The following is a 25103-nucleotide window of genomic DNA, read 5'->3' as shown; positions in this document are numbered from 1 at the left end:
CGAGTGGACTGTTTGCACTTGACTACTAACCTAAAGATTGGTGGTTCGAACCCACCCACTGGTGCCACAGAAGAAGGGCCTGGAGATCTGCTTCTGTATAGATTACAGCGAGAAAACCCTCCGAAGCAGTTTTACTCTGTAACACACTGGGCTGCCACGAGTCAGAATGAACTTGACAGCAACGGATTTAGTTTTTTGGCTTATTTGGGTCTCTTGGGACAGTGGTGGTTCAGTGGTATGATTTTTGCCTTCCACGTGGGAGAACAGGGTTCAATTCCTGGGCAATGCACCTTAAGTGCGGCCACCACCCATCTGTCAGTGGAGGTTTGTGTGTTGCTGTGATGCTGAACATTTCGGTGAAGCTGCCAGACCAATACAGACTAGGAAGAAAGGTCTGGTAATCTACTTCTGAAAAATCAGTCAGTGAAAACCCTGTTTTCTTGTGCACTGAATGAAGAGACTGGATTAATTACATTGTCTCTGAGGTCCCATGCAGTTTTAAAAGTCTCTGATCTATAAGCCTCATCATGTGACTAGGAGTTGGTGTCTTGGCCACTAGGTCTTGACAAATGTTCATATTTCATTAACAGCCTAAACTTCAGGTTCTGTTGGTTTTTCAATGAAATTTCCCTGGTCTGGGGCTCTCTCTCATTCCCACGATTACTCCTCTAGACTAGACTTTTTTTTTTTTAAGTTGTGGTAGATGATACATAACAAAATTTTACCACTGTGTGGCTGTTGTTGTTAGGTGTCATCAAGTCAGTTCCAACTCATAGCGACCCTATGTAACACAGAATGAAACACTGCCTGGTCCTGCACCACCCTTACAATCATTGTTATGCTTGAGCCCATTCTTGCAGCCACTGTGTCAATGCATCTCATTGAGGGTCTTCCTCTTTTTTGCTGACCCTCTACTTTACCAAGCATGATGTCCTTCTCCAGGGACTGATCCCTCCTGACAACAGGTCCAAAGTATGTAAGATGCAGTCTCGCCATCCTTGCTTTTAAGGAGCATCCTGGTTGTACTTCTTCCACGACAGATTTGTTCGTTCTTTTGGCAGTCCATGGTATATTCAATATTCTTCACCACCACCACAATATAAAGGCGTCAATTCTTGTTCAGTCTTCCTTATTCATTGTCTGGCTTTCACATGCGCATGAGGCGATTGAAAATACCATGGCCTGGGTCAGGTGCACCTTAGTCTTCAGGGTGACATCTTTGCCCTTCAACACTTTAAAGAGGTCCTTTGCGGCAGATTTGCTCAATGCAGTGCGTCTTTTGATTTCTTGACTGCTGCTTCTGTGGCTGTTGATTGTGGATCCAAGTAAAGTGAAATCCTTGAACTTCAATCTTTTCTCCATTTATCATGATGTGGCTTATTGGTCCAGTTGTCAGGGTTTTTGTTTTCTTTATGTTGAGGTGTAATCCATATGGAAGGCTATGGTCTTTGATCTTCATTAGTAAGTGCTTCAAGTCCTTTTCACTTTCAGCAAGCAAGGTTGTGTCATCTGCATAACGCAGGCTGTTAATGAGTCTTCCTCCAATCCTGATGCCTCGTTCTTCTTCATATAGTCCAGCTTCTTGTATTATTTGCTCAGCATAGATTGAATAGGTATGGTGAAAGGATAAAGCCCTGACACACACCCTTCCTGACTTTAAACCACTTAGTAACCCCTTGTTCTGTCCGAACAACTGCCTCTTGATCTATGTACAGGTTCCTCGTGAGCACAAATAAGTGTCCTGGAATTCTCATTCTTCGCAATGTTATCCATAATTTGTTAGGATCCACACAGTTGAATGCCTTTGTATAGTCAATAAAACACGGGTAAACATCCTTCTGGTATTCTCTGCTTTCAGCCAGGATCCATCTGACATCAGCAATGATATCCCTGGTTCCACGTCTGCTTCTGAATCTGACCTGAATTTCTGGCAGTTCCCTGTCGATATACTGTGGCAGCCACTTTTGAATGGTCACTACTGTAACCGTTTTTAAATGTACAGTTCAGTAGCAGTAAGTACATTCACAATGTTGTGGAACCAGTACCACCATTTCCAGAGCTTTTTCTTCATCCCAAACAGAAACTACCCATTAGGTTGTAACTCCCCATTCCTTCTTCCCCTGAGTCCCTGGTAACCTCTATTCTACGGTCCCTATGAATTGGTCTATCTATTCTAGATACTTTTCCTTTTGTGCGTTTTTTTTTTTTTTTTTTTGCTTAGTGTAATGTTTTCAAGGTTCGTCCATGTTGGAGCATGTATCAGAACTTCATTCCTTGTTAGGGCTGAAAAATACTCCATTGTGTGTGCACCACATTCTGTCAGTTCATCTGTTGATGGGCACTTGAGCTGTTTCCACCTTTTGGCTATTGTGATTAATACTGCTATGAATATTGGCGGGCAAGTATCTGTTTGCGTCTCTGCTTTCAGTTCTTTGGGGGTATAGTCCTAAGAGTAGAATGGCTAGGTCAAACCGTAATTCCATGTCTAACTTTTTGAGGAGCAGCCAAACTGTTTTCCACAGCAGCTGCACCATATTACACTCCCACTAGAAATGTACAAGAGTTTCAGTTTCTCTACATCCTTGCCAACACTTCTTTTTTTTAAATAGTCATCCTAGTGGGTGTGGAGTGGTATCTCATTCTGGCTTTGATTTGCATTCCCTAATGAATAATGATGCTGAGCTACCTTACATGTTGTGAGGAGTCATTTTTTTTTTTTTTTAATTTTTGTTGTGCTTTAAGTGAAAGTTTACAAATCAAGTCAGTCTCTCACACAAAAACTTACATACACCTGGCTACATACTCCCAATTGCTCTCTCCCTCTACTCTCTCTTTTCTTGTCCATTTCGCCAGCTTCTAACCCCCTCTACGTTCTCATCTACCCTCCGGGCAGAAGATGCCAACATAGTCTCAAGTGATTGAAGGTCACTCCTCACCAGCATCCCTCTCCAACCCATTGTCCAGTCCAATCTCTGTCTGAAGAGTTGGCTTCGGGAATGGTTCCTGTCCTGGGCCAACAGAAGGTCTGGGGACCATGACCACCAGGGTCCTTCCAGTCTCAGTCCGACCATTAAGTCTGGTCTTTTTATGAGAATTTGGGGTCTGCATCCCACTGTTCTCCTGCTCCCTCAGGGGTTCTCTGTTGTGTTCCCTGTCAGGGCAGTCATCGGTTGTAGCCGGGCACCATCTAGTTCTTCTGGTCTCAGGCTGATGTAGTCTCTGGTTTATGTGGCCTTTTCTGTCTCGTAATTACCTTGCATCCTTGATGTTCTTTATTCGAGGAGTCATTCGTGACATCAACTTTCTTCACACCAATAAATCACCAAGTTCTATCAGTTCTACTTATCAATAACAATACCATATTTCCTCAATTCTGAAACTCTTTGATAGTCCCCAAAGCAGACATATCTTGTGAAAATTAAGTACAGGGACTGCTTAGCACAGAGTAGGTGCTCAATGTCCTAATATTATTACTCTCTTTTTACAACCTACATCAAATGGCTCTAGGCAAAGGGATGGGTGGTAGCACAGATGGACGTCACTGCTCTGTGTGTGTTAATTTACTGGGCACCGCTGCACGTTTGAGGGACCCCTCATAGTGGGATAGAGAAGCTTACTGTACACAATCACAAAAAGACCAGCTTTCACTTAGTCCTGGCGGTAGACGAATTAATGATTTGTGGCCAGGTGGGAGAGTAAGAAGTGATGTAAGTCCTTGCTGTGACCCTTTTCTGTAATTCCAGTGAAGTCTGAGTAACACCACGGAAGATTAGAATACTTCCACTACAATGCAAGTATCAGTCATGTGATGCCTATGAAAGTAATTAAAACTGACAGGAAGAAATCTCAGGTTTTGATGTCTGCACCTCCATCCAAGCAAAAGCAGAGAGGTGTGTATGGTAGCTAACCTGAGTATGAGGACTGGTTTCAACTGATGGACTGTACTACAAATCCTAGGCATTCCACACTGGTTGCCTAGAACCAACTGGAGTCTAATCAGCCTGAAAAAAAAAAAACAAAACAAAAAACCTGTTCTCTCACAGACATGGCCTTCCACTCAACGTGATGAGCAAAACCCCAAGTACAGATCACCCAAAGATAACAACCACATTCAAAGCAAAAGTCTGCATTGAACTACACCTGACAATTTTACTCGTCTGTAATTTTCTAGCCTATACCTGCTAGAAACAAGAGTTTATTAACATTTGTGAATGAATGTTTTTCTTGGTTAATGCTATTCAAAGGTTGGCAGCAATACAAAATAAAAAGTAAAGTATAATGTTCCATGTACCCTGCTTTGGGAAAAACATACATTTATATTACCTCCGTTCTCAAAAAGGTTTAGTCTTCCTATTTTTTTGTTTGTTTCTTGTGTTACAATGACCGCTTCGTAAGAGGTCAGAAGGGGAGAGATCAGTATGGTAATGCTTATTAAAAAGCCTCAGAGACACAACTCAGCTTACATTTTGAAGTGTGGGTAGGACTTTAATTCTGAAAGAAAACCCGTTGCCGTTGATTCCGACTCATAGCAACCCTATAGGACAGAGTAGAACTGCCCCATAGAGCTTCCAAGGAGCTGAAAGAAGGGATTAAAAAAAAAAAAAAAAGTGGAAGAATCAGCTTAACCAAAGACAAAAAGAGAAATCTTAGGTCCAACTTTCTTTCTTTCTCAAACTTAACTGGAGCAGTCCATGTGAAGGTTAGCAAGAGAATATGGGAATAGGTTAGACTGGATTACAAGGATGATAGTGTAAATCCAAGTCAAGCACTCCACCGCCATGCTGGGGTAACGCTCAGGAGATTCATTACTCCATCTTGTAGGCCAGTTAACCAGATCTGTACGAAACTCCTACCTGAGTCAATATGCTGCTTACTCCAGCCCTACATTTTTTTCTGTAAGATCAGGGAGTGTAATAATTTTTTTCTTTTTTAAGATTAAACTATGACTTTTTCCTTAAGAAATGATTATCCTAATTTTTACAAGCACTATACATTTACTTGACGTTACTGGGTTTTTTTTCTGGAATACATTTACTATCAACATACTTGTCTCCTAACCGTTATGTTGAACCTTAAAGTAAAAAGTTCATTTTGAACAATTTGTTTTTGTGTTAGGTGTAGTTTTTGGTTCTGACTCATAGCTACCGTGTACAATAGAACCAAACACTGCTCAGTCCTGCACCATCCTCACAATTGCTATATTTGAGCCTTGTTGTTACAACCACTGTGTCAATCCATCTCATTGAGGGTCTCCTCTTTTTCACTGACCTTCTACTTTACCAAGCATGATGTCCTTCTTCAGAGACTGGTCCCTCCTGTTAACATGTCCAAAGTACATGATTTGTTTGTTCTTCTGGCAGTCCATGGTACAGTCAATATTCTTGGCCAGCACCATAATTCAAAGGCATCAATTCTTCAGTCTTCCTTATTCATTGTCCAGCTTTCTCACGCATGAGGTGATTGAAAATTCCACAGCTTGGGTCAGGCGCACCTTAGTCCTCAAAGTAACATCTTTGTTTTTGAACACATGAAAGAGATCTTTTGCAGAAGTTTTGCCCATTGCAGTATGTTGATTTCTTGACTGCTGCTTCTGTGGGCACTGATTGTAGATTTAAGTAAAATGAGATCCTTGACAACGTCAGTATTTCTTCATTTATCATGTTGTTGCTTATTGGTCCAGTTGTGAGAATTTTTTCTTTGCATTGAGGTGTAATCCATACTGAAGGCTGTAACTGATCTTCATCAGTGCTTCAAGTCCTCTTCACTTTCAGCAAGCAAGGTTGTCACCTGCGTGTGGCAGGTTGCTAATGAGTCATCCTGCAATCCTGATGCTGCATTCTTTTTCATATAGTCCAGCTTCTAGGATTATTTGCTCAGCATACAGATTGAATTCAGCATGGTGAAAGGGTACAACCCTGATGCACAGCTTTTCTAACTTTAAACCACTATCTCATTTTGTTCAAAGGACTGCCTCTTGGTCTATGTACAGGTCACATGAGCACAAGTGTTCTAGAATTTCCATTCTTTGCAATGTTATCTATTATTTGCTATGATCCACACAGTCGAATACCTTTGCATAGGCAATAAAACACATTTTGGTAAACATCCTTCTGGTATTCTCTGCTCTCAGCCAAGACCCAGCTGACATCAACAACATCCCTTGTTCCACATCCTCTTCTAAATCCGACTTGAATTTCTGGCAGTTCCCGGTTGATATACTGCCACAACCGTTTTTGAGTTACTGTCAGAAGATTTACTTGGGTAAAAGTTTTCTCAAAAATTAGAACTAAGAAAAATGCTAGTTACGTGATCTTTGACAAGGTCAAAGAAAGTCTCCATTTCTTCATGTAAAAAGGGAAAAAACTTCTTTCCAGGGTTGTGAGGATTAGCCAGGAGAATATATTTGACGTGAGTAGCACTGTCTCACACATAATATAGTCAGTCATGTTGGTATCATCGTCCAAAGTTTCATTTCTATGCTGTCAAGTAGGTCAGATTTCAGCTTTGGGTGCTTAACCATGATCACACTCACTACACAATTCTTCAACGTGAAGAAGGGGGACTGTGCGCAATATAAAGATTTGGTCACCATTTTAATAGGTTTATGAAAAGCTCTTTTGCTGAAGATTACCAACTGTATTATCTCAGCAGAGGAAAAAAGTGACGCTTCCTGTTTACATGCTACCACTCTAAGCATGCTGAACTGGGGCTGACCACAGGATGGGGCTGCCAGTAGCCTGCTATTACTAAATTACTTAACAAAAACCCTTACAACTGGACCAATGAGCAACATCACGATAAACAAAGATTGAAGTTGTCAAGTATTTCATTTTACTTGGATCCACAATCAACAGCCATGAAGCAGCACTCAAAAAATCAAATGATGCATTGCATTGGGTAAATCTGCTGCAAAGGACCTTTTTAAAGTGTTGAAAAGCAAAGACTTCACCTTGAAGACTAAGGTGCGCCTGACCCAAGCCATGGTATTTTCAGTCACATCATATGCATGTGAAAGCTGGACAATGAATAAGGAAGCCTGAAGAACTGATGCCTTTGAATTGTGGTGTGGGCGAAAAATATTGAATATACCATGGACTGCCAAAAGAACAAATCTGTCTTGGAAGAAGTACAACCAGAACGCTCCTTAGAAGGATGGCGAGACTGCGTCTTACATACTTTGGACATGTTGTCAGGAGGGGTCAGTCCCTGGAGAAAGACATCATGTTTGGCAAAGTACAGGGTGAACGGAAAAGAGGAAGACCCTCAACGAGGTGGACTGACACAGTGGCTGCAACGAGCTCAAGCTTAACGATTGTAAGGATGGTGCAGGACTGGGCAGTGTTTCGTTCTGTTGTGCGTATGGTTGCTGAGTCGGAAGCGACTTGATGGTACCTACGAACAACTAAATGACAAACGGGGCCAGTCTTTCTGGATCCATCTATAAAAAACTAAAATCGGATTGCCGTTGAGTCCGACTCATAGCTACCCTACAAAACAGAGAACTGTCCCATAGGGTTTCCAAGCAGTAGCTGGTGGATTCAAACTGTCGACTTTTTGGTTAGCAGCTGAGGTCTTAACCACTGCGCCACCAGGGCTCCAGAGCCATCTATAGTCAGCTGCTAAATTCCAGTCACTCCACCTGGTAACTGATACTCTCCCTGATATTTTAGAAATGCTACATTATTATAATTCCCGGGTTGATAAGGGAAACCTCTTTCCCTCAAGTACACAAAGATACGAAAACAAAAGTCATACCTTTACGAGAACTTTTTATTGAGAAGTCTAACAATTGGTAAAATTTAGATCATTTTAAAATGTACGACACTTGAGTATGGCCAATTCAAGGAATAATTTACATGTCTTATTGACACCACTGTATGTCGCTGGGAGTAAGTTTTTGGTTTTCTTTTGGCTATGGAACTTGTCTAAAGACTGTCTAACTTTTCCTAATTGAGTTACATTTCTTAGTAGGCTTTTCACACCAATGATTACTCTGGTTTTGTACTTAAAAAAAAAAAAAAAACGCTTTTCTAGGTAAAATTCTATACAGAATTTTCTTTTGCCTTTGCTAATGCATTCAGAAAAAGTTGCAAGTGATAAAACAGGGCTGCTAAAATGGGTGCGTTTTTCTAATTTCCCTCGCAAGGAACCGGATGCTCACCACTATCCAGAAGGGGCAAATGCAGAGGCGAAAGTTCACCAGTGGTCGCCAGGAGCTGGGGCAGGGCAAGAGCGGGGAGCTGCTGCTTGAGGGGCACTGTGTTCCTGCTTGGGGGGATGTAAAGCTCTTGGAAATGGACAGTGGCGACAGTTTCACAACATGGTGAATGTAATTAACGTAACTGAATTGTATACTTAAAAATGGTCAAAAGGGCAAATTTTTGGTTTTATGTATTTTATCACATTAAAGAAATGCTTACAAAATATCCTATTACTAGCTTAACAGCTCCACCAGTTATTACTCAGTTTACGTTTTAAAATGAGTTTATTAAAGAATGTTTGTAGAAGGCAACAACTTCTGATTTGTCATTAAAAAAAAGTTAAGTTTCTTCATGCGGTATAATAAAGGTGATACACGAGGCTACTGGAATTCTGACACTACAGCAGAATGTAGTCATTTCTGCATCGCTAGAATAAATAAAAAGTCTCTTCTATGCTTCTCTTCAAAAAGCGGTGAATAATAAGAGAGATGGAATAAAAAAGCCATTTTTTTCTATTCATTCTGTAGTACTGGAGCCAGTATCTAGAAAACAGAAGAGAGAGAGTGAATTCAAGGAACTTAATTTTAAATTGAAATATTTAAAAAATATACTGAAACATATACACACAACAGGGACTAATGGTGGTAGTGGTGTGCTGTGGGGTAGGGAGAAAAGGAGACAAGGACGAAGGGGGAAGCTGATGACGGAAGTATCTGAGGACTTAAACAAGACACGCTTACCTCTCCACATCTATGCTAGAGAAAAACCTTGTTCACTACATTTTGTTCATATAACTGTTACATAACCATGTTTTTTTCCTAGGTCCTCTACTGGTCCCCAATTTTTAAATCAAAAAAGAACCGTAACAAATTAATTAGAAGAGAGTTGTATTTAAAGACAGGTCTTGATAAGAAACATGCAAATACTAGCTTCTTTACTGGGAACTCAACGTTGTTCCAGAAAGCTGACTTCTGGAACGAAATGTGCTTACTTTATGGCGGCACTTCATTTATCTGGCATCGCTGATGAACGGTATTTTCTTAACTATTCAAACTCACCTGTCTGTAAACACCAAACCATTTATATTTTAAATTTGGAGAAAAATTGCTAAGGTTTCACTCTTTTCTGCTGATGCAGAGTAGATACAACACAACGTAAGCTTTCCTTGAGTACTCCAGGAGGTTTTCCTTTGACGATCCATCACTACACTGTGCTGTCAGAGGGAGAGGCCCCTCAGAAGCCACTGGGACAGGCATGGCAGATTTGCTACTTCTCCTCCACTGGGGTTTGGAAAAACGAATAACCTTTCACCTTTAAGCAAAGGTAATACACTCCAAGGACCCTGAGATGGGAGCTCCTGGGAGTAAAACAGACCTCACATGGACACTGATGTTGCTCAGGTTGCTCAGAGACCTTCTTTACTCACTTCTCACTTACATTGCTCCTTGTTGTAACGACAAAAACTACCTAAGTGTCTGATGACTACATTAAAAAGTCATCCATGTCTGAAGTTCTTAGAATGACTGCTCCTAATTAACCCTCTGAAAGGTACAAATCACTGTAACTTTCTGAGACTTTTGAGACTTTCTGACACCTAGAACAGGGTATTTCTTTAAAAAGGGCTAAAGGTATTAATTTTACACAGCCATTAAAAATGACATTTAAGACCAGTTAATGCCTTATGTATGAAAAATGATATATTTATAAATGTGTGTATAGACACACATACACACTACTGGAAAAAACATTTACATAAAAGACTAAAAGGTTATGCAATATAATATTAAAAGTGGTAAGTTATCTATAGGTGATGTTACATATTTTTTTCTTCTGTGTGCTTTTCTGTTATTCTCTACATTTCTTCAATGATTAGTTATTCCTTTTGAAATCCAACATATATAAAACAAAAAATTCAATCAATTATCTGAGAAATGGTAGGTATTACTCTCTACGTTTGTTTTTTCCTTTTCAAAACTCCCTTTCCTGGAGAATGGCAGTCTTCTCTATTTAATTTCAGGAATAGCTGCTTTAAACACAAAAGGTTCAGAAAATACAGTAAAGTAAGCATATGTTTAAAATATAATTAGCAAAAAGGAAAGCACTCACTACAGAGTAGAAAGCAGGACATGCAGCTTCCAAAGCACCTGAGGGTCTGAACAAGCTCTGGGTCTGCTGTGGCGACTACACCTGCTCAGGCGTGACAGACCGCCACTGGCCATCACGGCTGACAGGGTTTTATGGTTAACTAAATGATCACTTTTAAAAAATGTAAAATGTGTAAGTATCTAGTAACACAAAAATCGCGGGATAAATTGTCAAAATTAATCAACATTTCTTTAAAGAAAAACGTGGTTGTGAAAAGGTTGATATACATTTAACATCTGTAAGGGAAACAAGGAAGAAAAGCTTATTAATGGGCTTATTTCCCCCTCACGCAAACTCAACTCTGGGGGCAGCCTACCTGTCATGTGCAACGTACATGCTAATGTCACAGAGGACTGTGTGAGACCTGGATTCAGACGCTAGCTGAGACAGGTGCCAGGTTTCTACAGGGAGGCTTTTCAGATAAAGGTTTTCTAAAGATTCATAAAAACAACATTTCAAGGAGTTTGGCTTTCACAGTAATGAGGCAAACACTTACTTTTACCATCACAGGCTACGATTTTCACTTTATCCACTTTAATAAGCTCTGTCACCTCTCTGAATTCAACATCATTCAAAACAAAAGTCCACACATTATCGCAGAATCTGTATGTATTTAGAGAGCCCTTTAAAACAAAACATTTAGACATACCATGAAGAGTGTTTTTTTTCTCACATTTTTCTCCAGTGTAACAGAACTCAGCTACCAAGTACACAATTGATAACAGTACAGGTATGCTTATTTAATACTTAGCTTAAGATTTTCCTTAATTTTAATAATATCACATTTTAATCAAAACACACACACACAAATCTTAGATAAACTTACTAAGGGAAGAGTTCAACAATATTTTAGTTAGTGGACTATTTTCAGCCCTGTAGAGCCTGCAAATTACTTACTTGAAATCTGAAGAAAAACCCAGTGGAAACTTGAATTTTTGTATTTCTACTGCCCTCATGTGGCTGCACTGCAAAAGCTCATCGAATCTTTTATAAAAAACACTTTAAAAGCTATGTACTCATTCAAAGGAGCCCTGGGGGCAAAAGGTTATACACTTGGCTGCTAACCAAAAAAGTTTGGCAGTTCGAACCCACTCAGTGGGCTCTGTGGGAAAAAGACCAGGCGATCTGCTTTCGTAAAGATTACAGCCTAGAAAACTCTAGGGGCATGGGGTCGAATCGATGGCACACAACTACTACTTATTTATATTTATGTGTATGTTAATTCTCTGAACTTTTCAGAAGCAGGGCTTTCTGAGAAACAATGAAATTAATTTTAACCTTGTGATTTGCTTAGATGCATTATTGTATCAGCCACTAAGACTAACGTTTATTGTCCCACGCAACTGACATTCTTATAATTAATAAAAAGTTCTTTTTTAGAAGCTGGAAAATTTTGGAGAGTGTGGTGGAAGTGCGAGAACAGACAACAGCATACAATCAATACCGTGCGACACAAACACACACACGCTCACCCGTGAACTTTAGTTATGTGGGGAGTCATTTACATGCCTAAAAAATAATCTGCAGTTCAGAAAAAAGCATCAAGCACAAAAATGTTCCCTGCAGGGTAATTTTAACAGCAAAAATTGGATTCAATCTAACTGTTGTACAGTGAGAATGACTGAGGACACGACAGTGTCACAGTGCTGTGGAGGTAACTCAGCGAGTACAATGGGGCACAGCCGGGCACTGAGGGTATGGAGGACACAGGGCAGAGACAGTCTCTCAGACAAGGTGAAGTGTAAGTTGAGTCCTGAAGAACGATTAAGAGTTAATCGGGCGAGAGGTGGGACAGCGGAGAGGAAGAGAAAGAGCTAGAACAGGGCAGGAGGCTCCCAGGACAGAAGGTGTGAGCCGGCTCTCAGGTGGAGGAGACCGTGCAGAGTCCCACCCTAGGAGCCCTGGGAGGTCCATGAAGGGTGTGAAGCAGGAGTCACAGGATCGGATTTGCCTTTTTGGTGACAGCTTAAAGAATGGATTAGAGGAGAAGATGACCATGTAGGGAGACCCCTTGAGAGGCTGAGGCATCTTAGCTGGCTGAATCTGAATTGGAGAAGTAAAAGTGACTTTGCTACACCAGTAGCAAGGTCATCAAGAGAACTGGAGAGGCGTTAGGAGGTAGAATTGACAGGACTTGACAACTAGATATAGTTGGTTGCGGTGGGGAGAGATGGATCTAAAGTAACTCTCAAGGTTTTGGCACCACTAACAATGCATTCACAGACAAAGTCGCTTCAGGAGGAAAATTAAAATTTGGGACTTGAGTTTGAGATATATCCAAGTAATGATATCCAATAAGCAGTTGGAGTTTAGGAGAAAGCATGAGAGACAGAACATATTGAATTTAGCTAAAACCATGAGGTTGGATGAGAACAGTCAAGGAGAGGATGTAGAGGTGCCCTAGATAACTCTAAGGAATGCCAACAATTAAGTGATGGGCAGAGATGGAAAAGAACCACAAAGGAGATGAGAGGGAGGCATCAGAGAATAGAAAAGTTAGGATAGGATCTGGTTCAAGGAAGAACGGGTTTCAAAAAAGAGAATAATCAACAGTATTACAAATTGTGTGTTAGATAAAGCAGTAAGGGTGGTTCCGGTGGAGTGGTGAGAAATTAATGTTCGACAAACCACCTATGACATGTTAAATGGAAAAAGACACAAAATTGTAAATTAAAAAAAATACACTAAATTAGATTTGCTCATTGGCTGTAATTTGAGCCTTGGAAGGCAAAAAACAGCCAAATGCCAACCTCAATGTTCATCTCTGGCATCCCTCAACATGTGTGACCAACGATCCCGTAGTGTCAGCTGCGTCAGTGATCAGTGATGTGAACAAGGCACGTCACTGGGATTCATGGCTAGTGTATGACTATTCGCCTTCAGATACAAGGCATTTTAGACGTGGCTTCAAGTGAAAAATCTGCTTATACCTTACATGTTGGAATTCTATTTAACCGGAGTATAAATACATATATTCCATTAATTTTACTGCGCACCTAAAATGTTACACAACAAAGCTGTTAATCTTATTTACACAACTATTAAAAACTTTCCAATATTTAAAGAAATACATTGATAATTAAGAGAGTGCACCAACTAGATAACTTTTGAGCTAACAAATGTTAAAAAGTAAAATTTTAGATTTTTTATATTCAAGAAGTTCCTTTTATATGATAATATTTGGTTTTGGCCAAATACTGATTTTAACAGTCAATCATTTGGCCAAATTGTATATTCAAGGCATCTTTAATAAATACATATTTTTTTACATCTATCCACAACTAGGCAACACTCTTTAAAAAAATTAAAATTAATATCTTAAAAAGTTAAATAATACATGTTCATTGTAGAAACATCAAAACAGAGATAGGAAAAAGGAAAACTGTCAGTACAGGGCTATTTTTCTTGATCTTTAAATGTTTTAATGTTTGATTAATTAGTTTGAAGCTCAGTACTAGTAACATTTAATCATTACTCTTATTTTACCTGGGGGCATATATTCTCTCAAAAGCATACCATGGTTCTTTAGAAGTCTAGTTATACATCTTAGTTCCACCTGAATTTTCTCCCTAAAATTTAATTCGGCTGAAGGCCCTTGATAAATAGATTTTAACTTTATTACAAATAAATTTCAACACACAAATTATTAAAGTCTTACCTCTTATAATCTAGATTTCATCTTTTAACATTTTTCTAAATAATCTCCCTTATTCATATAAATTATGTTAGATTACTCATATCACTTATTCAAATAAGCTAAGGATTAAAATAATTAACATGCTATATAAGATTATTCTATTCTTTCAATGGGCTTTTCATCGTATTGGTAGGCCAGTAAAAATTATTATAAAGCAAAATACATATTTAAATGTCATTCAGCAGTACAGCTTTGAAGATTAGGTATTACCAAAGTATTATCTCTTTTGTCTGTGCCATATACACCAAGCTAAAATGAAGCCTATTTGCAAATATTCTTGACTTAAAATCGACCAAGTTCGCCGTAACCCAGAAGCGCAGGGTGATGAAGGCCTGCACTGAAGTATCAGAGATGGGAAAAGAAAAAGCAAGGATGGAAAAGTAAGTCCTGGTCAAGACTGAGGAATTAATTTCAGCTTTTGAAAACAGACAAAACACTGTTCAAGAGAAATGCAAATGTCAAATTACCTTTAATTCTAACAAAATAGATCCAAACCAGAAACCTACAATATAGCAACTAGAAGGCTATTCAGGTTTTGTAAGTCTTACTGACTCCAATAAGGAGTTGAACAAATTTTCTACATGGGCATGGGCTTATTTATGAACATGAATCAATTTAAAGATGTTTTAAAATGACAAACTGAACAGATTTCTACATGATTATACCAACAAAACCAAATGAATTTTACCAGAATCGTCATTGTAAAAACTTCCAACAATTCACTGGTCAAATGTTAAAGTCTTAGACTCCATTTACTTCAGATCAGTTTTTAGGCATGTGAAGCCGATAAATGAGAGAGACTTATTCACGTGAACACAAAAGACATGCAGATATTATCCCTTCACTACTGTCACACGGGGCCTTGTCTGCTTTGTTCACCTCGGTGTTCCTAATATGTAGAACAATGATTGGCATGTAATAGGTCCTCAAATGTCTGTTGAGTAAAAATTAAATTTTTCTTTTGCATTTTTCATCAACATAACTTTTGAGCTAACAAATGTCAAAAGAGCATGACACAAAAACACCAAACAAATAAAACACATGAAGGTTCCTGGAAGTATAAGGTAACATTTAAGTTCTTTTCATAGGTTGATTACACCTTTAATCTTTTAATACGTTTTTTATCCCAGTTATCATTATATATTTTAATGTTTTATGACCCTGCCAATATCATAATGTGGCGTTCCACCACGGTTCTTGCAGTGGGCATTTATTTTTTAACCATCAAATAGAAGGAGAATTTTGTTCAGTTCTGGATGGTTGTTCAAGGTATCAACGAGACCACGTCTCACCAGCTACCAGAATAGACCATTACCTACTGCGAGCTCATATATTTGTACGTCAGGTGACCTAAGAGAAGGTGGGAGGCAACATGAAGTTTCTAGAAATGACTCTGTACTTCCTTGGATTGGGTGAAGGTCAGTGTCTGAAAAACATAACGAAGCCTTAGCGATCACTCTACCACTTACCTTCAGTCCTGCAGATAATGTTTCAGGTGTTTGAAATCTCAGTAACTCTTCAGGGAAGGCAGTCAAACATACACAGACTGATTTGTCAAACGATGAAATAAAAATCTAAACACAACTCGGTATCTCACATTCAATGGATGAGCGTCACATAGGGGCCCTAAAAAGCACTGTTTGTAAAAACCACTGGTGTAGGCTTCTAGATTTAGGAAAATATCCTTACCCTGAAATTGACTCTGTTCCTGACCCTCTGAGCCAGTGCTGAATTTATGGCCTTATCAAACTGAAGGAGAACTTGAAGGGCAAGCTGTGGGGTGATCTGTTGAGACTGAGAAAAAGTAAAGGTAGTAAGTCTTCTTAGGGAAGAACATTAAAGACTTAAAAAAATAAAGAAGTATGAATTATCATTGAAAATTTAACTCTGCTTAACCAGGACCTCTAAACTAGAATTCCTTATTCTCCTTTGCCATAAATGTCAGGAAGCAAAGCCTGAAAATATTTTTTGCAGTATCTTGACACAAGAATAATTTTGAAAAGGAAACATGCAGTGATGTCACAAAGCCAGAATAAAATTTTGTCTGTCTTTCCTTCAGTGTCTAGAAAGAGGCATTCAACAAATTGAAGGAACCAAGTTTCTTCTAAGTGAAAAACACAGAACCTATACTAAACAAACAACTGAAAACCTAATAAATCTTATCGAAGCCCATAAAACATATCTAAACGGAAATACTATGTTCTCAGATAGGAGGTCTATGTAAAAAGGTTAATTCTCCAAATACTGAAATAAATATTCAAAATTCTGATTTAAATCTTAGAAGACTTTACTTACTTATTAAACTGGACAGTTATCTCATGGCCTGTGGTTAGGGCAGCGTCATGAGCGTCTTGTAGTCAGGACAGGACCCTGAGGCTGTATGTTTAGTCAGTGAGACTGACTTGCTGGGTCAAACAGTCCAAGTTATTTTACCTAATGTCTCTTGGGGGTATGGCCAGAATAATTAGAGATCCATCTAAGTAAAAACATGTGATGTTAGTCTCCCACCTGTATGAGCTCATCTAGGCTCTCTTGAAGACTGTTTCCCAAAGTGGTATTTCTGTATAACTGATATGCCATGGCTTAGGTGGAAGAAGCTGTTTTTCTTATTCAGGCTTGCATTGATGTCCTAAAAATTGAATATAAAAGTGTTTAAAAGATTATAACATTATAAATTACGTATATAATAAGGCTACTTCATATATTCTGATACATACTGTTGCAATTCTTAGTAATTGCAAATTACCATATAATAATTTTAGAATTACAAGGAATATTTAAAAATGATTTTTCTAGTTACTTATTTCTCTAATTTTGACCCAGATGTTGATACTCCTTTACACAGTAAGTAGTTGCAGTTATGCACCATCAGCTTGGCTCGGAGTCACAGTGAACTTCTGTGTAACTCAATGATATGCTGCCTGGTCATTCTAGGCTTAAAGAATAGGCTGAGTACAGTCACAGAGCATAGGTGTGTGTCATGGTTGTATCATTTCGCCATACCTATTCAATCTGTATGCTGAGCAAATAATCCGAGAACCCGGATTACGTGAAGAAGGATGCAACATCAGGACAGGAGGAAGACCCATTAACAACTTGTGATGTACAGATGACACAACCTTGCTTACTGAAAGCGAAGAGGACTTGGAACACTGATGAAGATCAAAAACAGCAGCCTTCAGTATGGACTATGTCTCAACATAAAGAAAACAAAAATCCTCACAACTGGACCAATAAGCAACATCATGATAAATGGAGAAAATACTGAAGCTGTCAAGGATGTCATTTTACTTAACCCACCATCAATGCCCACGGAAGAAGCAGTCAAGAAATCAAACAACGTATTCCAACGGGCAAAACTACTACAAAAGAACTCTTTGAAGTGTTAAAAAAACAAAGACGTCACTTTGAGGACTAAGGTGCACCTGACCCTAGCCATGGTATTTTGAGCTGCTGCATATGCATGAGAAAGATGGACAATGAATAAGGAATACCAAACAAGAACTGATGCCTCTGAATTATGGTGTTGGCGAAGAATATTCGATATACCACAACTGCCAGAAGAATGAACAAATCTGTCTTGGAAGAAGTACAGCCAGAATGCTCCTTAAAAGCAAGGACAGTGAGACTTAGTCTCATGTACTCTGGGCATGTTATCAGGAGGGACCAGTCCCTGGAGATGAACATGCTTGGTAAAGTAGACAGACGGTCAGCGGAAGACCCTCAACAAGATGGATGGACACAGTGGCTGCAAAAATGGGCTCAAGCATAACAATGATTGTGAGGATGGCACAAGACTGGGCAGAGTTTCGTTCTGTTATATACAGGGTCGCTATGAGTCGGAACTGACTGGACAGCACCTAACAAAAACAAGGTAATAAAAGGATGAAATAATAAGGTTTGTGGAGAGAACTATAAACTGTTCTGTGCATTAGGGCATAACAATGAACAGGGAGTGGTAGGAGATGAGGCTGAAAAAACAGTATGGATGGACTTGTGCCAGGATTTTACATCGCAGGTAGTGGGGAGCCACTGAAGCATTTTAGGCAGGAATGGTCAGCCAAATGGGCAGCAATGTGACGAATGTATTTGAAGGCAAGATTAGAAACAGACGAGAGGGCCAAGGGCTGGACGAGCGTGGCAGTAGTACAGATTTAAGAAATATTTACTGAACTTCTACTACATGTCAGAAAATCACTGACCTCATAGCACATTTAGTCTAGAAATGTAGAGGAGGAGAAATGTTTGAGGAATAATCACCAGGTAAAAATCAGCAAAGTAACAGTCAGTTTTCAAATTACATACCTTATCTGTAACACGTGACACTGTAAGTCATGTCTGCCTTCTTAAAACATTTGTCTGGCTTGTGGGACATCACCCTCAGTTCTCTCCTCCCACCTCAGGTACTCCTACACTTCTTGTTTTCTTCTGCTGCTTCCTCCTCAGCTTCCTGACTTCTAACTATGGAAGTGGCTGAAGGCTTCTGATGTCTTCTGTAAGCATTTTACTCCTGGGTTATCACATCCAGGCTTAAAAAAAAAAAAAACCCAGTGCTGTCGAGTCAATTCCGACTCATAGCGACCTTATAGGACAGAGTTTATGAGTTTAAATTTATCTGCTGATGAGGAGCCCTGGTGGTGCAATGTTTAAGTGCTTGGCTGCTAGCTGAAAGGTTGGCAGTTCGAACCCACCAGCTGCTCTGCAGAAGAAAAGACCTGGCAATCCACTCCTGTAAAGATTTAAAAAAACACAATCCTACAGTGCAGTTCTACTCTGTCACACAGGGTCACTGTGAGTCAGAACAGGTTCAATGGCACACAACATCTGCTGATGACTCCCACATTTATATATCCAGCTCTTACTTCTTCCATTGGACCCACATATAAAACTGCCTACTTGACAACAGATGAAAACATCAAGTGTTGTTGTTGTTAGGGGCTGTTGAGTCGGCTCCAACTTATAGCGACACTATGTGCCACAGAATGAAACACTGCCTGGTCCTGTGTCATGCTCAGAATCATTGTTATGCTTTAGCCCATTGTTGTAGCCACTATGTTGATCCATCTCATTGAGGGTCTTTCTCTTTTTCACTGACCCTGTACTTTACCAAGCATGATGTCCTTCTCCAGGGACTGATCCCTACTTACATACATGTCCTAAGTATGTAAGACACAGTCTCACCGTCCTCGCTTCTAAGGAGCATTCTGGTTGTACTTCTTCCAATACACATTTGTTCATTCTTTTGGCAGTCCATGGTATATTCAATATTCTTCACCAATACCATAATTCAAAGGCATCAGTTCTTCAGTCTTCCTTATTCATCGTCCAGCTTTCACATACATATGATACAAGTGAAAATACCATGGCTCGGATCAGGTGCACCTTAGTATTTAAGGTGACATCTTTGCTTTTCAACACTTTAAAGAAGTCCTTTGCAGCAGATTTGCCCACTGCAATGAGTCTTTTGATTTCCTGACTACTGCTTCCATGGGTACTGACTGTGGATCCAAGAAAAACGAAATCCTTGACAACTTCAATCTTTTCTCTGTGGCAATGAGCTTGGGTTTTTTTTTTTTTTGGGTTATCAGGAATTTGGTTTTTTGAAAAATTAAATTTGAGGCTCCTAAATCAGAAATATCAAGTAGGAACTTTACATTTAATTTTAAAAAAAAACCCAAATTCCTGACAACCAAAAAAAATTCCAAACTCATTGCCGTCGAGTCGATTCCAACTCACAGAGTAAAGTTGCCCCACAGGGTTTCCAAGCAGTGCCTGGTGAATTCGAACTGTCAACCTTTTGGTTAGCTGTAAGCTCTTAACCATTGCACCACCAGAGTTTCCCAAATTCCTGATACTACCCCTCAAAACCTGCTCTGCCCTCGGTCTTGCCCACCTCAGTAAACAGTAACTCTAATCTTCCACTAACACTGCCCAAAAACCTTAAGTCATCATTAACTTCTTTCTCTCTCAACACACATCTACTCTACCAGGCAATACTTTCAGCTCTTCCTTCTAAATATAGTCAGAATCTGACAACTTCTACCATCTCCATTGCTGCCACTCTGCCCAAGTTACCGTCATGTCACTAAGTGGACCATTAAGTGATCTCCTCTCCGTTTCTACCCTTGCCCACCCACCACCGCCCCTCACAACAATCACTGAGCCTTTTAAAATATTTAAAGAACTAGATGGTGCCCGGCCACAACCGATGACTGCCCTGACAGGGAGCACAACAGAGAACTCCTGAGGGAGCAGGAGAATAGTGGGATGCAGACCCCAAATTCTCATAAAAAGACCAGACTTAATGGTCTGACTGAGACTAGAAGAATCCCGGCGGTCATGGTCCCCAAACCTTCTGTTGGCCCAGGACAGGAACCATTCCCGAAGACTAGTCATCAGACATGGAAGGAACTGGACAACGGGTTGGAGAGAGATGCTGATGAAGAGTGAGCTACTTGTATCAGGTGGACACTTGAGCCTATATTGGCATCTCCTGTCTGGAGGGGAGATGGGAGGGTAGAAAGGGTTAGAAACTGGCAAAACGGTCACGAAAGGAGAGACTGGAAGAAGGGAGTGGGCTGACTCATTAGGGGGAGAGTAAATGGGAGTATGTAGTAAGGTGTATATAAGCTTAAATGTGACAGACTGACTTGATTTGTAAACCTTCACTTAAAGCACAATAAAAATTATAAAAAAAAAAAAAAAGTTTAAGTCAAACCACACCACTCATCTACCCAAAGTCCTCCAATGGCTGCATCTCATCTCACTCAGAAAAAGGTCCTCCAAATGGTTTGCAGGACCTTCGTGACCTGGGCCCCCACTACCTCTGACCTTAGCTGCTTCTGCTCAGCCTCTCACTCTGCTCCAGTCAGACTGGCTCCTTGCTGTTCTTCAATACGACGAGCGTGTTCTTGCTTCAAGGACCTTGCGCTGACTGTCCTTCTTGCTGTGAACATTCTTCCAAGATATCTGCCCTCATCTCATTCCTCTCTGCTCAAACGTCACCTTATCAGAAAGGTTTTCTATGACCAATGCATAAAAACGAATTACTCCCGCTCCTCCTCACACTGCTTTATTTTCACGCGTACCAATCATCAAAGCTGACGTGTATGTGCTTATTTCTAAGTATCTACTAAAATATATGCTTCATGGAGGCAGAGACTTTTGTTCACAATTATATATTTACCGCCCAGGACAGCTGCCTAGTATGTAATATATATTCAGTAAATATCTGTTGTGTGAGTAAACAACTTGGTGGTTACCAAATATTACAAATATCCAAGTGTGACAGTTTTCTACTTTATAGAAGAAACTGAAGCAACGAAAACTTCCAGACTCTCAACCACATCTAACCACCTTCTAACACCTACACCCACATACTTCACCTTCCTACCTGTTACTGTAGTTGAACTATCTAAGCTCTTCTCTAAATCAATCCTTCTACTTGTGCAGTGTGTCCTACCCCTCTAGTACACTCAAGAATATTGTTCCAACAATTCAATTGTTTCTTCTCTCCCTCACCATCAAATTTCTTCTCTCTCCAGATCATCTTCACTAGCAAACAGGTGGATACTACTCCCATCTTAAAAAAGATGAAAGAATCTCTATTTCCCCTGCCAACTACTGTCCTCATTCTCTGTTCCCTTTAGCAAAACTCCTAACAGTGTCCCATTCCTTTTCTTCTATTTTTTTGTAAACTCACTCCTTTTTCTTTTCTTCTTTTTGGCCTCCAGAACTCAAAAGAAAACAGAAGATCAAGATCAACACTGACATTGCCAAAACCAATCCTCAATTCTCAATCCTCTCCAGACTTGAGTATCTGGCACAGCTGATCACCCCCCCGTCCCCCTTTGAGAAACGATCTTCACTTGGCTTCTGGGACACTATGCTTTTTGGGCTGTCCTCTTATCTCATGGGATCACTGAATATCATTTGTTAGTTGAGTCTCTTCTCTCTGAACTCTTATTGTCCCAGGATAAGGTCCCCGGTCTACTGCTGCTTTTTGTCTACACTCACTTCTTAGTGATAACAGTTGGTCTCATGGGCCTGAATACTATTGTTGCTGATTCCCAGTCACACTAGTGCAGACCTCTTCCCTGAACTCACCCCTGGATCCAACTGTGTACCCACCAACTCCACCTGTAACCCTTCCCATCTCAGCTGATGTAACTCCATACTTCCATGGTCTCAGGCAAAACCTTGGAAATCATACTCCACTCCCCATACCCCCAATCTCACCCTCCAGCCATTTCTCACCATCCTGGCGTGAACCACTATCGTCTGTCATTTGGACGGATTACTGCCTCCTAGCTGGTTTTCCTGTTTCCATGCTTGCCGCGGCCCCCCCCACCCCCACTCTAATCTCAACTCAGCAGCCTGTTTTCTGCTCAGAACTGCCATGGCTCCCATTTCACTGAGTTCTTAACAACAACCTGGCTATCCATTACCTCTGACCTTATCCACTATTCATGTTCCCAATGCTTACCCCCTCTCCAGATATGCTAATTTCCTTGTTATTCCTTGAGCATAACAGGTATGCTCCTGGCCCAGAGCCTTCATTCTTTCTGCCTGGAATGCTCTTTTCCCCCACTTTGGGACATCCCCATCCTCCTTATCCTGTTCTAACGTTTTGATGGCACCATCACCTTCTAACACATTATACAGTTTACTTATTTTATGCATCCTCCAATAGAGTACAAGCTATGTAAGGGCAGAGATTTTTGTCTGTTTGGTTCCCTAAGGAAAAACCAGGCACTTAGAACCGTACTGGATACATAAAACCAAAACCAAAACCGACTCATAGTGACTCTATGGGACACAGTGGAACTGCCCCACAGAGTTTCCAAGGAGTGCGTGGTGGATTCGAACTGGCAACCTTTTGGTTAGCAGCCGTAGCACTTAACCACTATGCCACCAGGGTTTCCACTGGATACACAGTAGGTGCCAAATAAGCAATTGTTCAATAAACCAGTGAAGGCCAGAGATATCTGAAAGGAAGTATGGGGTGTGTCGAGGGAGGGGGGGGCGGTTGGGAGGTTAAAAAAAAAAAAAAAAAGGAGGGTCAAAAGGCCAAGAAAAGAGAGGTCCCAACCCGCAGAGAAAAAATTCACCAAGTAGGAGTACAAAATCTTGTGTCATCTTTCATTTGACATAAGCCATCTAAACATTTGTTGAATTAATGATTCCATGATCTTACATTCTTAAAAATTCCTTGCGAAGTGTTCAAATATTTTAGATGGTAATAGCCACCGAAACTTAGTACTACCTCATTTTGCAGTTCAGAAATTTAACTTAAAAGGCTACCAATTCGGAGGTGATTAAACAGCCATAGTCCTTCCTGATCAAACAGCCCAGTTTAAATCCCTTCCTTTGTCGGAGTTCTCCTGAAGAAGTTGGAAGGCAAACTTCAAACACGCGGGAAGCACAGGAAGGAGACATTTCTGGAATGACTCCCTGCAAATTCCGCAACAAACAAGCACACACGCCCGAGTCGCCGACCTGGGCGCCTGAAGACAGTCACCTGGCTAGAGACCGTGCGGCGCCGACGCCCTCCCAGGTGCGCTCAGCTGCGGGGGGTACGCTTGGGCGCCCCGCTGACAAACCTTCCGCCGCTCGGCTCCCTTACCGGTACTGACCCGGGCCATCCCCGCTGCGACGTCGGTACCAGGCCGACTCTGCGAACCCGAACCAAGGGCCTCCAAGCCCCCTCGTAGAGCCCAGCTGCTGGCCCAGTTCGGGGGTCGGCAGGGAGCGCGGGCCCGGCTCTCTCTCCCCGCCCCGGTCCAGCTCACCCGGTACCTGTGGAGAAGGCGCTTCCCGCCGCCGGCCGACAGAAACCCAACTGGAGGTGAGCTTCCTCCCAGACCCCCTCTTCAGCGGCCTCAGAAACCGCAAAGCTGGGCGACGACCCGGAAGTGCTCGTGGATCCCGGAAGTGACGCCACGGCGGAGGCCCGCCCTCTTCTCGCTCGCGCCCGCCACTCACGTCGAGCGCGGGAAGGGCAGGTGTGGAGAGCGGGGCGTGAGGTGGCTTGGAACAGTCAAGCAAGTAAATAAAACCCAAACCCCTTGCGGTCAACTCCGACTCAGTGCGACCGCTAGGACAGAGGTGAACTTAGTTTCCGAGGAGCGTGGATTCGAACTGCCGCCGTTGTGGTTAACAGCCGGGCTCTTAACCACTGCGCCACTAGGGCTCATTAGAACAGCCCACAAGCTTTCTTTTCCAATAGCCAGGGTGAAGAGGCTGGCTTAAACAAACCAAGAAAACAACGAAACCTGTTGCCGTAGAGTCGATTCCGACTCGTAGCGACCCTATAGGACAGTAGAACTCCGCCATAGTTTCCAAGGAGCGCCTGGTGGATTCGAACTGCCGAGCTTTTTGGTTAGCAGCCCTAGCTCTTAACCAGTACGCCACCAGGGTTGGGTCGTTTATAAGGAAATTACAATGTTTAGGGACTAATCTCCACTGTTAGATGCCCAATTTAAGAAATATAGGGCCGGCAATACTCAAATTGAAGACAAATGGCAGGGTATTCCTTTTACCATTCAAACACAGAGCTGCAATTCATTTAGCTCCAGCAAGCTTTCAGTTTATGATGAAGAATTTTAATTTGGAATATTTTATATTTAAAACTTTGTACCTAATGCGGAACAAATATTTTAATATGTATTTTGAGTTCACATAATCCCAATTTCCTTTGAGTGTCAGCACATGGTATTCTAACTGGATTAAAGGAAACAGTAATGTGTACATGAGTTCCCCATTGAGTAGATGAATACTGATTGAGTAAATGCAAAAACAAGTGTTACCCACTGGAACCTCCCAGGAGGTCTATAAACTGAACAGATGCGTGGAGGATTTCGAGTTTACGTAATCCCAATTTCCTCTGAGTGTCACTGCACGGTATTCTAACTGTAGATTAACGAAACAGTAATGTGTACGTTAGTTCCCCATAGAGTAAATGCAAAAACAAGTGTTACCCACTGGAACCTCCCAGGAGGTCTATAAACTGAACAGGTTCTTATTATGCCATTTTTCAGTCATTTTTTGAGCTGATTTCA

At 40.9% G+C, this 25103-nt stretch overlaps 1 protein-coding gene across 6 annotated transcripts; it reads right to left on the bottom strand.

Annotated features, from left to right (window-relative positions):
* Positions 1-8007: 8007 nt before the first annotated feature.
* On the bottom strand, positions 8008-23973 carry GTF2A2 (general transcription factor IIA subunit 2). 6 transcript variants are annotated; one of them, XM_003418334.4, is made up of 5 exons: positions 23842-23973; positions 16552-16672; positions 15733-15837; positions 10843-10969; positions 8008-8743 (listed from the first exon to the last, which is right to left on the bottom strand). In XM_003418334.4, the coding sequence occupies exons 2-5, from the start codon at positions 16621-16623 to the stop codon at positions 8718-8720; spliced, it is 330 nt and encodes a 109-aa protein (XP_003418382.1). In that variant the 5' UTR covers positions 16624-16672; positions 23842-23973; the 3' UTR covers positions 8008-8717. The 6 variants fall into 6 exon arrangements, with proteins under 6 accessions (XP_003418382.1, XP_010596316.1, XP_010596318.1 ...); XM_010598014.3 differs by having other exon boundaries at positions 23835-23962; XM_010598016.3 differs by lacking the exon at positions 23842-23973 and adding an exon at positions 23669-23809.
* Between the last annotated feature and the right edge of the window lie 1130 nt (positions 23974-25103).

The sequence above is a fragment of the Loxodonta africana genome, chromosome 13, assembly GCF_030014295.1.
Source record: "Loxodonta africana isolate mLoxAfr1 chromosome 13, mLoxAfr1.hap2, whole genome shotgun sequence".
NCBI lineage: Eukaryota > Metazoa > Chordata > Mammalia > Proboscidea > Elephantidae > Loxodonta > Loxodonta africana.
Note: the sequence above shows the minus strand (reverse complement) of the source record. Positions and strands in the feature narration are given on the sequence as shown.